Here is a 14,226-nt window from a genome sequence, read left to right on the forward strand (position 1 = left end):
TAAGTGGTGACGTTAGAAAGTTGGCCTACGGCAAAAAAATCAACTTTTGAACTAAGACAGATAGATTTTTTTTTCAACGGCAATCGATAGCTCTTGATGAGCTGATCAAAATATATGTCACACATTTTTTGGTACAGAAATTCCTTCATGAGATATACGAGTTTGAAAGTTTCAAGGGGTTGACAACTTCAGTAGTAGAGTACACACTGAAACCAAAAACAAGCCGATACCAATTGTGAGACATGTAAGAGACTTGTAAGGAAAGGTCGGCTGTTCATCATCTTCAGCTCATAATCATCTTCGGCAGTGAGGGGTTTGCAAATTTTGATATTTGGTATACCTGTTATTTGTTTCCAGTGTATTTGATGGTAAGACCGAGTTGGTTCCAGTGGTAAGACATGTAGGGGACTTGTAAGTAATAACCGTCTGTTAGGCTACAATCATCTTTAGTGAAAAGGGGTTTGTAACTTTTGCTAGTTGGTGCAGCCTACCCATACTCACTGTAACCTAGAATTAAGTGTTTACGAAACGGGTACAAACGATAATGTAAAACAACGAAGCAGTTTCTTAATAATTAATAGAGTGTCATCTATGGTATTTTGATCCTGAAAAGTTACGGATAGCTTTATAATACCAACTAGATTATATAAGATTTTGTTCCATGTCTTGATCCGTCACGATGTCTACGATTGAAAAGGATAAAGTTCAATTGGCTGCAAAGTCAATTTAGTCCCTTCTTTTGATATTCTTTAGTTATTATTGTTTTTTCAACGCTGAGGAATAGCCTTTGATCATGTGATTATTGATCGTGTTCTTCTTTGAACATGACGTTTTAAAAGCTTCGATAGGCTGACAGCTTCAGCGTTTAACCGATAGCAAAGAAACAAAACCAAAGTGTTGCTCTCGCAACACTTTATTTGGCGAAGCCAGACAAAGGTTGCCGCAATACTTCATGTTATTCAGGCAACGTAGGTCTAGTATAAGACTTGATAGCGCAGCGGTGAGAACATTTGCCTTTGGCGTTGGTAGCTTAAATCTTAGATAAGACAAATTTATACCTTAAGGAAGACTTTTAGTTTGGAAAAGACTTAAAAATATAAAATAATTTAAATAAAAAAATTATTTTTGAAAATGAAATAAGGAGTAGAAAATATTCATTTTCCCTCAAGAATCTATGAATATAAGCGAAAACAAGGGGCACAAAACGGGGTTTGCTTTACATAACTACATGGTCTGGATTTTCAACAATGTGGAGTGCCAAAGCAAAATCAAATTTATGCCGTCATTTTCCCAGGAGCCAGTGTTGGCCTGACCAACGCCGGCCTAATATATATATATATATATATATATATATATATATATATATATATATATATATATATATATATATATATATATATATATGTATAATACCCTTACAATTGTCAACTAATTACGTTTGCTTTGATAACTGAAATCCCAGGAACACCGAAAAAGCCAAAATATGTTGTAAAAGGCAATAGGCACAGAATTTTCTTGTAATTACCAACCAGCAATGTTTCTTTAATATTTGGGACGTGTAGTAACACCGAAAACGACGAAATTTTCAGCTCAATCTTTGTAAAAGGTCAAGGAATAATTTCACAATTACGAACCAGCTGAGTTTGCTCTAATAAATGAAAGGACAATTCTGAGCGGCAAAATTGTCCATTCAAATTCATTCTTATTATTGAATTCTTAGTAACACTAAGAACAACAACACTTTAAGCTCAAATTCAGCACAGTTCAGCTCAGAAAGGCAATAGGCAGAGAGAATTCTTTGCCTCAAATTTTCTTTACCTTTATGGTACTATATGGCTCATTTTTCAATTTCCACTCTCATTTTCCCTGGGTTTGGGAAAAATTGACCAAAGGTTGGCCTTCCCCAACCATTTTACATTCTCACTTAGTTAAAGCTCTTGCTCGGCAGCGACCTTGTTAAGTCATTTTCCTCGACCTTATGACTTTTTTTATTATGCACTTACAACGTAGAACCAAATATTTAGACCAAATATTTCGAAAGGTAGCGTGGTCTAAGAAATTATTATCGCAGAACTATTTGATAACTATATTATGTAGAACTCAATCATTTTTGTGCCCATTGTTTTTTTCATAGATTCCATTTTATACTCATAGATTCTTGAAAAAGAAAAATAATTTTCTACTTTTTAGTTCACATTGAAAAGGGGTAAGAAAAAAACATTTTGGTGCTTAATTATTATACAAGAAACACTCGAGAATTTGGATCGCGAACATAAGGTATTACCCTTTTTTCATGGTGTTAGTACCAGACAATTAGCTTTGGGTGGCTGGGAAATGACATAGTAGCTATATTTTAATTAAATATTTAGTCGGTATTTTGGTTAGGTTAGGTTAGGTTAGTTTAGCTTATGTATTTAACGTAATGCGCTCTGATTGGCACCCTTTCCATACTTCTTTGTTGTAGTTTTCACAATTTTGCTAATAAAGTATTATATTTTCATCAAATTTTGTTTTATTTCATTAGCATTAACCAAACTTCACTTCTCGAGTGTTTCTTGTATAATACGGAAGTACAAAAATTTCGTGTTTGTTATTTTTGTAGGTAGCATATTCGTCTTAATTCTAGGTTTGTGTTGAAGACAACAGTTGCTCATTAATTTCAGACGAGGTCGAATCAGATTTCAAAGACTATCCTTCGAATACACACTTCAATTACATAGGTATGAGGTATGAGGAGGGAATATCCTCGAGAATAACGCTTCGTAAACAACATCTTCAACTAGTTGAGGAAAATTAATTCAGCTCAAGTTTAAATGCTGAAATAAGGATCTTTATTATTATTGGTGTTACATTTTAGTTTTATTTGAATAAATTGAATTGAATTGAATTGAATTGAAGCAATGCTGAATGCTTTTGCTTTCAGTATAAACAATGCTGAAATTTTAAATTCTGGAGGCTTCTTGAAGTTTGGTATGTAAGGTAATAACAATCTTTTGAAGTTATCCAAGCCCATAATAGATAATGAATACAAGTGTTTGGCTGAAAAAAGTTGATAAATCCTAACCTAGGTATGGTAACTTATTCATATGTCAAATTAGAAAATACTTCAATTCGTGGGATTTTGCCTTTCCATCTGTTTTCAAATGCTTCAAAATAAATCAATGAGGATACTTATTAATATTGATTATAGTTCATCAGTTAAGGATCTTTACGAAACTTGCGGTATTTTGTCTTTGTGCCAACTGCATTTAATTTATATCTCTGATATTTGCCATGGTTATTTGTACGGTATGTTGCCTTTGAATTTCCAGGGATTTTACCAACTAGCTTCCGTTACCATATTTATGTGACAACTCGTAGATCAGATTTTTCGTGATAAATTCGTCTAATATCAAGAGCGTGTATCAGCTTTCTTCAATAATCTTTGTTTAGTTCCAGCTAAAATCTAGGAGCGTCCTGATAAACGTTTATTTCAGAGTTTGCTAAACAACTATCTGAATGTTGAATGTGCAAGGCGATAGCTCCAATTCAATTTTTTTCTTCTTTCTGTTTGATAAGTCAGGTTAATGTGACTTTAGTTTTGGTTTTGTTTATGTGGCAGTGCTGCAGTATGCCACTAGGCATTTACGTCATTTTTCAAAATTGTAAGTATATTTGTGTTTCAATAAGAACGTTGTAATCCAAAATCTAATTTAATATGAATACTCAATTGTCCATAGAGCCGTTAAAAATGTTTTGGGTGGATAGTTTCTGTGAAAGCTTTTATATAAATTTTTAGTTATAAAAAAATTTGAAACTTCTTGCGTAGTTTTTAAACTCCCAAGAGATGATATTACACACATTAGGATAATGCATTAAACCGACAAATTCGTATAAGGACGGAAGATCCGATTTTAAATTTATTTATACAAAAAAAAAAAATACAAGGAGAAAATTTGAAAAAAATAGTTTGAGGTATGTTGTTTCCATCCAGACTTCTTAAAATAAAGAGAGCAACCGAAAACTCACTTCCTCTTCAAAAATTGAAAAAGATAAAAAAGAATGCTATTGAAATTGAAAGCTATTACTATCTAACTATGAATATCAACGACTTGGATGTAGTCTTTTGTAAACAAATCCCGTTGACAATTATGTGCCTCTAATCGTATCCCTGGACCTGTCTTTGACTAGGCCTCCTCTGCCTTTTATCATGAATTTGGTGTTGTGTCGCTGTCTCAGGTTCTGCAGTATGCATGAATTTATCTAGGGCATAATCCTTGCTTACACTATGTTTATTTTCTAGGACAAATTGTGCGTCTGTGTTGACAATAGTTGCTTTTAGTCTGGAAAGATACCTAGCAATATGTCATCCTTTATGTGCGTACACAATGGCTGGTTTGGGAAGAGCCGCTAAGATAACTGCTCTGATTTGGATTATATCCTTTGTCAGCTCCGTTCCTTTTGCTATCCATACGGCGGTTCATTACCGTCCTTACCCTGGAAGTAAGTTGTAAGCACTCGTTTTTCAGAATTGAAACAACATGAGGTAACTGCTTGGAATAAGGTGTGAGTTGGGTTACAATTGAACATATTACAGTTCAGCACTGTCATACTGATTAATTTGTACTAGTCTCCATTTATTTACCTTAGTCATTTGTTGTGTAACCTTTGTTTTTAATTTATATTACTGATTTAGTGTGTAATTTTAAATGTTGGGTAATTTTTAAAAAGGGTTGCTGGTACTTTTCTATTATATAATACACACTCGAGAAGTGAAATTTGGTGAATACTAATGAAAAACAACAAGATATAATGAAAGTACAATGCTTTAGTGACAAAATTAGGAAAACAACCGCAAAGAACTATGGAAATAATATTATGCCCAGAGCGCATAATATTAAATACGTGACCTAATCTAACCAAAATAGCAACTAAATATTTAATTTGAATATAGCATAATGTAGTCTCCCAACGAGCCAAAGGTAATTGTCTTGTATTGACAGCGTGAAAACCGGGTATTTTCTTGTCTTCGCGTTACAAGTTCTCGAGTGTTCTCAAGTTCTTTATAAAGAATGAACTGTCTTGTCATTTTTTTTTAATTAAATAAATTGTTGCCGCATAACTATTTGTGAAAGATATGCTTAAGGTGACTTTTAACGCAAATCTCAATGTCAGCCCTGTAATAAACATGCCCATCCTGGGTTACTGTTTTGGGATTGAAAGCCATAGAAGTATTTAGGCTACAAGCTTTATTCTGTTTTAGGACGATGCTATTGCAGTTTTAGCTTCATGTTTATAAATTCTGATTTCAAGACCTCTCCAGTACTAAGCACTGTTTGTAGAATATGCACTAACTGTATTTTACTTTGAAAACGCCCAATTGGCATTAGAAATGACAAAGTGTTCACGGGTGCAATGACCCCATGTTGAACCTTCCAATCGCACAGATTGAAGGCCAATGGATTTTTCTAACTTCAACAGGGTCAACAGGGTGTAACATACCCACCTTTCTAATAAAATATGCATACCAACCCTTGCTTTTAAATGCGTTATTTGCGTAGCTTAGAGTCCCCCTAGTCCTTGGGGTTATGTGCTCCTTTAGATAATGTTTGTTGGAGTTTCTACCGATTTTATTAAACTGGCTATCTTGAAGTTTTGATCCTGTGTTTCATGGGGCTACGGGAGCGCATAGTTGTATAAAATGTGTTCAAGGGGCGATTGGTTACTCAAAGAGTGGCTTTAGCCTCTACAAAGGGCAAGAAAATATGGTTTTCTTGTATTTGATCAAATCCTGAATTCAATTCTTGACTATCTTCGTCAATTCTAGAAAGAATTTACGATGAAAGAATTCCTTTGATCGGCCAATCACTTCTTCCTTCTCAAAGTCTATAAAGGATTACAAGTTTTGAGTGAACTTTTTTTTTTACTGCGGAGAATGAGAAGACAGGCAAGAGCAACATTTTTAAATGTTTTTTTTTTTATTGGCCACTTTTGGCACAAAGCGACAAAAAAAAACTAAATGATGCAAATTACGAGAAAAATTTGAGTATAGTGAATACAATGTCGAAAACTGAGAGTAATTAAAAAAAAAAACATTACACAAGTACAATTTATTATTAGTTTTTAACTTATCCAACCTGATATTCATGCGTGTTTACAGTGACAAAACAGCTGCTAATGGCTTTGTAGCCCTGCATCAACCTAGATTCAGGAGGACTTTCCAATCATACCTTGTTTTAGTTCAGGGTAGATCAAAAAGGATTCTGAAATATAAGGGGTAGACGCTTAGGCAAATAAAACTGTTACTATTTAAAGTGAACTAAATATTTAAAAATTGCTTCATTTACTGATTAGTTACGCACAAACATGAAGAAAAACAGAAGCAAAATGAAGTGATTGACGAGAAGAATTTGAATGCTAAGAAATCTAATTTTTAAAAAATGAGAATACTGGAATTAAAAAAAGTAAAAAACTCGAGGCACCAAAACCAGCTATTTATTAAATAATACAGAATTAATAATATAATTTTTTGACGAATATTTCAGTTCTTTTACTTGTTTTAGGAGGAGGGGGAGAGAATCAGTCAAGATCTTCAACCAGATAGGCAAAACTGAAAATCTTGTTTTCGTTTGTCTTCGGGATATATCTCCCAAAAGACTGAAAAAAGCGTTATTTCAATTCTCACTCTGGAAAAGTTTCCCGTTTTAACCAATTGTGTATAGCTTTTATAAGCTGGGAGCCAAGACCCCTGTTCCAGGGGCAAAATTAAGAGCGGGGAGGGGGAAGGTCCCCCCAAAAAAGCTTATGTTTTTAGTTTAACATAGCTTATTTTTCCACATTTGTTGGCACACTGGACAATGTTGTTGCCAGTTGCTTTATATAACCCCTCCAAACTCCAAACCCAAAATTTGCCCCTGCCCTGGTCATCCCATAAATAAGAGCCCTTGCTGGGAGACTAGCTAAATATAGCTAGAATCTTCCTAATTAGTGTTATGTAGTCTATCACTTAATCTTATCGGACAAAAAAAAAAAAAAAAAAAAAAAAATGTTGAACAAAATTAAGGATATTCAAATCATAGAACAACACCTATGCTTTGAATATCCTCTGTATTCTACTATATATACTTAAACATACTTAATATTCCAGCTTAAACGATTCAAACTTTTTGGCAGAGTGATGAGGTATGTCAGACTTATTTATAACCTTAGGATTAACTATATTACAAAAATTAGTTTGCTACCAAGGATATATTGACTACTACATTATTAAATACTAGTTCATCTACACCTGGAAATCAAAGTTTTTACAAAAAATTACTTCAGGTTTACATAAAATTAATATTCTGGGCCAATTTTTTTTCTTTACATTTCATCGATCTGTTGTTTTGAATTCAGAACATACAATTGTTTCTATCGTTGCAAATCATATCTTTGAGTATTTAAATGTATTTCTCACTCAGTTTAATGTTGGGAACAAAAATGCTCTGAAATATTTGCCCTTTTGTTATCAAACAGTTCGTGGTAACGAACTGTAGTAAGGAGCGACCCGGCTCAATAGTAACCAAAACTCTAAAAAATGGAATTTTGATACCAATAGCTACATCAAAAGAATCGCATTTTAATGCTGGTTTTAAATATATAAGTTTAATCAAGTTTAGTCTTACCCATCAAAAGTTACGAGCCTGAGAAAATTTGCGTTATTTTAGAAAATAGGGGGAAACGCCCCCTAAAAGTCATAGAATCTTAACGAAAATCACACCATCAGATTCAGCGTATCAGAGAACCCTACTGTAGAAGTTTCGAGCTCCTATCTACAAAAATGTGGAATTTTGCATTTTTTGCCAGAAGGCAGATCACGGATGCGTGTTTATTTGTTTTTTTGTTTTTTTTTTTTTTTTTTTTCCCAGGGGTGATCGTATCGACCCAGTTGTCCTAGAATGTTGCAAGAGGGCTCATTCTAACGGAAATGAAAAGTTCTAGTGCCCTTTTTAAGCGACCAAAAAAATTGGAGGGCACCTAGGCCCCCTCCCACGCTAATTATTTTCCCAAAGTCAACGGATCAAAATTCTGAGATAGCCATTTTATTCAGCGTAGTCGAAAAACCTTATAACTATGTCTTTGGGGACGACTCACTCCCCCACAGTCCCCGTGGGAAGGGCAACAAGTTACAAACTTTGACCTGTGCTTACATATAGTAATGGTTATTGGGAAGTATACAGGCGTTTTCAGGAGGATTTTCTTGGTTTGGGGGAGGGGTTGAGAAGAGGGGGATATGCTGGGGGAACTTTCCTTCGAGAATTTGTAATGGGAGAAGAAAATTTCCATGAAGGGAGAGCAGGATTTACTAGCATTATTAAAAAAAAAAAAAAAACAGTTAAAAAATAAAAGTGAAAAAGCTTTCTCAGCTGAAAGTAAGGAACAGCAATAAAACTTAAAACAAACAGAAATTATTACCCATATGAGGGGCTCACCTCCTTCTAATACCTCGCTCTTTACGCTAAAGTATTTTCGGTAATTTCAACTACTTATTCTACGGCTTTTGTGATTCAGGGGGTCATTCTTAATGAATTGGGATAAAGTTTAAGCTTTAGTGTAAAGAGCGAGGTACTGACGATGGGGCGAATCCCCTCATATATGTAATAAAAACATGAGAATACAAAAGTTCTTTACGTAAGCTAATTTATAAGTTACGTAAATCTTTTACCAATAAAAAGATTCGTAAAAAATTAAAAGTTCTAGTTGCCTTTTTAATTAACCAAAAAATCGGGGGGCAACTAGGCTTCGTCCCCCGCTCTTTTTTTCTCAAAATCATTCGATCAAAATTATGAGAAAGCCATTGAGCCAAAAAAAAAAAAAATATGCAAATTTCGTTTTGTTTATTCCTCTGCGGAGAGCCAAAATCAAAACATGCATTGATTCAAAAACGTTCAGAAATTAAATAAAAAAAACAAGTTTTTCAACTGAAAGTAAGGAGTGACATCAAAACTTAAAACGCACAGAAATTACTTCGTATATGAAAGAGGCTGCTTCCTCATCAACGCCCCGCTCTTTACGCTAAAGTTTTTTACTGTTTTAGAAAGAAGAATTGAGAGAAAGAGTCAAACTTTAGCGTAAAGAGCGGGGCGTTGATGAGGAAGCAGCCTCTTTCATATACGAAGTAATTTCTGTGCGTTTTAAGTTTTGATGTCACTCCTTACTTTCAGTTGAAAAACTTGTTTTTTTTATTTAATTCACCACCAAGACACCAGGCATTTTTATAGAACCATGTAAATAATTTAGGACAAAGAGAAGTGGAAGAAATTTGACTTTGGTTATTGATCTGGAAATTTATGTCTTTTAGGTACAGAAAACATGCCTGAGTCAGCTATATGCGGGATGATGCAAGTTCCTAAATATCTCTATGAAGTATCACTTATTGTATTCTTCATTTTACCAATGGGGATTCTCTCGGTGCTTTATACACTCATGGGTATGAAAATACGGTACAAAGCACTAGTTGGACAAGAATATTCAAACTGTGTTCATAAAGGAGACCATAGAAACTCCAACTCGAGGAAAAATATTTTAAGGATGCTGAGTAAGTGATTTCAAATCTAATGATCAATCAGTAGGTAGGCCCATATGCACCCTACAAATGTTTGAGATAATACAAGTGATTCGATGTAATAATATCTGAAAAACTAGTTTAATCATTTTTGCTGACGAAATTTGTAACTTTGAAAAAGGATTAGAAGGACATGAATCTTTTTCTTTTGAGTAAGTACTTATTCATAGCTGATCAAAATAGATATAGTAGCGTTCGTTAGCTCTTAGGTTATCCCGTTAACCTAAAAAAAATCCCGTTAATGAAAAAATTGCTTAAGGGTTGGAAACCCAATAAAAAAAAAGAAAAAGAAAATGATACACAATAACACAAATCCTCTACTACCTATATATTTACCTCGGTTCATCCAACCAAAATAGTCAAATAATATAAACATAAGAAGAAAAAGAATTAGACTTCGAGCAATGAGAAGTTTTAGCGTAAAAATTTTCGGAAAAATTCCCTTAACTAAATATCCAAAATCACATGCAGAAGTGTCCGATTTTCTGGGAAATAGGGGAGGATGAACTTGAATTTCAATTCTGAAATATCCCAAATGGGTTATATGAAATAACTGAAAATTATTTCAGAATTAAAAAATCCCATCATATAGTATCCTATGGTAAAAAATCTGAAATTTTGTTTTGGCATTCTTTTCTGGTTTAGAAGGTTCTTTCCAATCCGTTCAAGTCTTGGGATATCTAGACTGATATTAGAAGCGAAAAAAATCTCTCATTCCGAACCTTATTTTTCTACTTGAGCACCGTCAGAAGGGGTTAAGTACTGTCAGAAATATTTTCTGATCTGAACGGCGTTTAAGTTGAATTTCATTCTAACGAAACATACCTGAAGACTTGATTCTTCTTTATATTCTTAACCCAATTTCGCCTAAATTAACCCGGTTAACAAATATCTCCTTGTCGAATAAAGTAATTAAACAGACCTCGTTAAAAAAAACTCAAAATACGCAGAATCCTGAGAGGATGGTTAGGATCTTCTGAAGTCAAAAAGGCTGTATGCAGATTTGTGTGCTTGATGCAATTGATGACACTTTAATGAAAACCCTAACTGGAACGACCTAAGTAAGAAGTGACCGGCATGTTGAATTATTTATTGACTTTGTGAAGAAGAACTCATTGAGCACTCTTCTGCTAGTCAAACATCTCCAGTCGCTCCATCTATTTAGAGTTGCTGATAATCCTGTCAAGTATAAAAGTGACACATAGCATGAACGTCGATGTGGTACAACAGGTTGGAATCAAAGTAATCAATTTAATAACGAGTTACTGTGTTTTTTCACATTCGTTTAAGAAGGAAGATTGTGCAAAAAAAGGACTACTAAATCTCCACCAGTGACCAACGGCAGTCTTTCAACTACACCACTCCGGTTATGTTAGTTGCATTGTCCTAAGGCGTCAACCCATGCCTTTAAAATATAGTCTTTGCATTGCACCGTTCTTGTCTCAAAAATCCATGCGGCTGGCAGATAAAGCCACACTTGCTGGCTATCTATGGAAGCAGTACAAATCAGAGGTTCAACTATTCCCAAGCACACGTGCTACTGTGTAGTGTATGGTAGTTGGCTACGTCATGTGGGAGGAAGGGCACTTTATTCCACTTATGGTAAGGTAGCTAATACCTACGAATTTTTTGTACACGAGCATTTCGCAAGAGCCAATATCGTTTTTGACGAGTTTGCAGTTGGACCAGCCATCAAAGATCACATCTGACTGAAGCCAACGAAAACTAAGCGGTATTCTACCCTCAGTTTAACTTTCGTCATGAAGGTTGCTGGGAGGGCTACAGTTAAAAACTGTAGTTTTATAGAGTTGATAGTTCAAAAGAACAATGTACCAAAAATATACCCAACTGACAAAGCATGTTATATAGTAATCATTCCAAATATTATTTGCAATGATTGCTTTTCAAATATGGTTGCTTTTCAACTTAATCTTTCTTATTTGTTAGCTTTTTCATATGAGGTAATTGAAAATAACTGTGGGATTCCATCATGCTATAGTAAACCGCCCATGTTTCGTCTACTGAGAAAACTAACTATTCATAATTCAAATACCATGTAGTTCGACCACCCGTGGATAACGGAATTTCGCTGTTTTGTTCTCGCCAAATTGCAAACAAGCCTAAGCACTCAGCAGGTTTTATTTTGAATTGTTAGAACATAAAAACGTTTCAAAAGAATTACGACCTGGACGGACTAAAAAATTAAAATAAATAAAAGAATTCCTTGCTGGGTTGATAGCATGTATCTTGCGAAAAAAACTAGTAGAGCCCATTTCTAGTTGCCAAGTTAAAATACATGGTAAGAATATCTACAATAAACGGTTAATGCCATAATTGTGGACGGTAATTATTCCTCTTTTTGGGTAGTAAACGGGACAGCCAAAACCCGATTTGGCCTCCAGGTTAAAGGGATGAGGTCCCCTTAACCAGTTAGGAAACTATACTTAATTGCATTAATTGACTCTTTTGAAAAGGCGCGGTGCATCTTTTTCTGTCGGTCCTTCCCCTCATTCTCTATTTCTTGCCATCTCTCCTTTACCCCTTTCTTTCTGTCTTTTCATCCATATTTTTTATCACACAATTTTCGTTAGTTTAGTTTATTTATAACTAAAACTCAAAACATATGAACCACTTCTTAAAATAAATTACTACGCCAGGGAAAAACTACTGGAGCCTTGCTGGCATGCAGCAACTAATATCCTTACCTTTACACTAAATTGAAGAAAAAAAGAAGTTTTTTCTTCAGTTTAAGAATTAAAAAATTAAAAATTTTCAAATTAAAGAATTAAAAAAAAGATCTTTAAGCTAAAAGTAAGGAGCAACATTAAAACTTAAGACGAACCGAGATTCTTCCGTATATGAGGGGGACTGCTGCTCCTTAATACCACTCTCTTCATGTTAAAGTTCCTTATTCCTATTAAACGGTCCTTATGCTACAGGAGTAGTTCTTTAAGAACTGGAACAAAAGGTCTAACTTTAGCGTAAAGAGCGGGGTATTGAGGAGAAGGCAGCCCCCCTCATATATTGAATAATTTTTGCTCTTTTTAAGTCTTAATGTTGCTCTTTACTTTCAGTTGATAAACCGTGTTTTTTATTTAAAAAAGTAAAGCATCGCTCTTTACTTAGACAGCACTATTGCTCTGCCTGTGATTTCTGATCGTTTTTTAAATAATAATGGGAAACCTGTCTCCCCCACCAAGGAAATTCCACCACCCACGAAAGATTCCTTCGTTGAAAGTTCTGCCACTTAAAATGCCCCCGTGGAAATTACCCCCAGACAATTCCATTTTCGCTGCAAGTTCCCCCAGAAAATTTCTTGTAGATGATTCCACCTAAAAAATTCTCCTTAGCATGCTCTCATGCAAAAACAATTTGTTTTTTATTTACCTTCCGATCGTTTTTAAATTCATATACTTGATTTTTCTGACAACACCCCTTCCCGCAACCCCCAATGGAAAGTCTTTGTTGCGGAAAATTTCACCAGGGAGAATTTATCCTGGTGATAATTCCCCATGGAAAGTATCTCCAGCGAGAATACCCCTCCACAGAAAAGTCCCCCGAAAAATTTCAACTCCGCTAAAATATTTCCCGAGATAATTCCTTCGCAAAATCTCCACATGTACAATTTAGTCGCATAAGAGAAAAGTAGACAAAGGGAACCAATAGGCGCTGAGTGTGTGCTCAAAGTAGAAAGAGTCTTCATCCTTTGGATTTGTTAGTACTATATTTGGCAATGGGATTATCAACAAAAAACGAATGGAATTGAGAATGCATAAAAACACAACATTTGCTTCCAATTTTGAATAATAGATTTCCCACTTCTTTCAAGGAATTTTAGGACGTGACGCGTGTAGAATCTATACGGTAGAACAAGAGGATCAAATTCTATATTTTTCGCTGTTTGAAAGAAGCCTAGCCAATGCCTTGTCTGCCAAGTCAATGGAATACTATAAACAATGATAATAATTTTGCTAGCACTATGTATATGTTCAAGGATGACCGAGGGTATGCAATAAGATTTGTATTTCGACATGAATGGATCCAAGTTAAATACATTGGTTATTTGAGCTGAGTTCATGGTGCCAAGTGTAATAGAACACTAACGTCAGGGGCAATTTCCCAATGGGTCTCCAGTTGATCTAGCGAGATTAATGCTAAACTCTCCGTCAATGGTTTGGTAAAGGTAAACTCTAAACGTATAGTGCCCGTTCGGATAATACTCATATCTTGAGTTCCAGACAAGTCCAATACAATGACACCGTGGCTTTTTGTGAGCATTTTGTCGGTTGTACCATTTTCAAATAGTTTTGAATCTTGATCCAGGGATTGCATTGTCAATGCATATAGGGTCCTATAGTATTCATCAAAGGATAACTTGTAGAGAGGAAAGTTCAAACATTTCAAATGCGTTCAGAGAATTTGTCCATGATCCTATGGCACCGATTTTTTTTTACAAATGCCAAAGCAGATATTGAAAGAATTTCACCATTGATAAATAAAGATTCGTTGTAGGTGCTTGAACAGTGGCAATATGTCGTTAATTGGTGATGGTTTGAGGAGCTAGCAATTTGATATTATTTCCTGTGGCTCTTAATTTTTCAATTGCCAAAGCAACAGAACTCATATTCTATTGCTTTCTTGCA

The 14,226-nt window shown here is 34.7% G+C and overlaps 1 protein-coding gene across 1 annotated transcript in view; it reads left to right on the plus strand.

Annotated features, from left to right (window-relative positions):
• The window catches only part of LOC136041312 (neuropeptides capa receptor-like), a 146,095-nt gene that overhangs the window by 81,735 nt on the left and 50,134 nt on the right, over nt 1-14,226 (plus strand). The window contains exons 5-6 of the mRNA XM_065725942.1: nt 4,283-4,482; nt 9,320-9,556. Coding sequence (XP_065582014.1) covers nt 4,283-4,482; nt 9,320-9,556 — 437 coding nt within the window. The remainder of the gene's footprint in view (nt 1-4,282; nt 4,483-9,319; nt 9,557-14,226) is intronic.

This window comes from Artemia franciscana, chromosome 2, assembly GCF_032884065.1.
Source record: "Artemia franciscana chromosome 2, ASM3288406v1, whole genome shotgun sequence".
Taxonomy (NCBI): Eukaryota; Metazoa; Arthropoda; class Branchiopoda; order Anostraca; family Artemiidae; genus Artemia; species Artemia franciscana.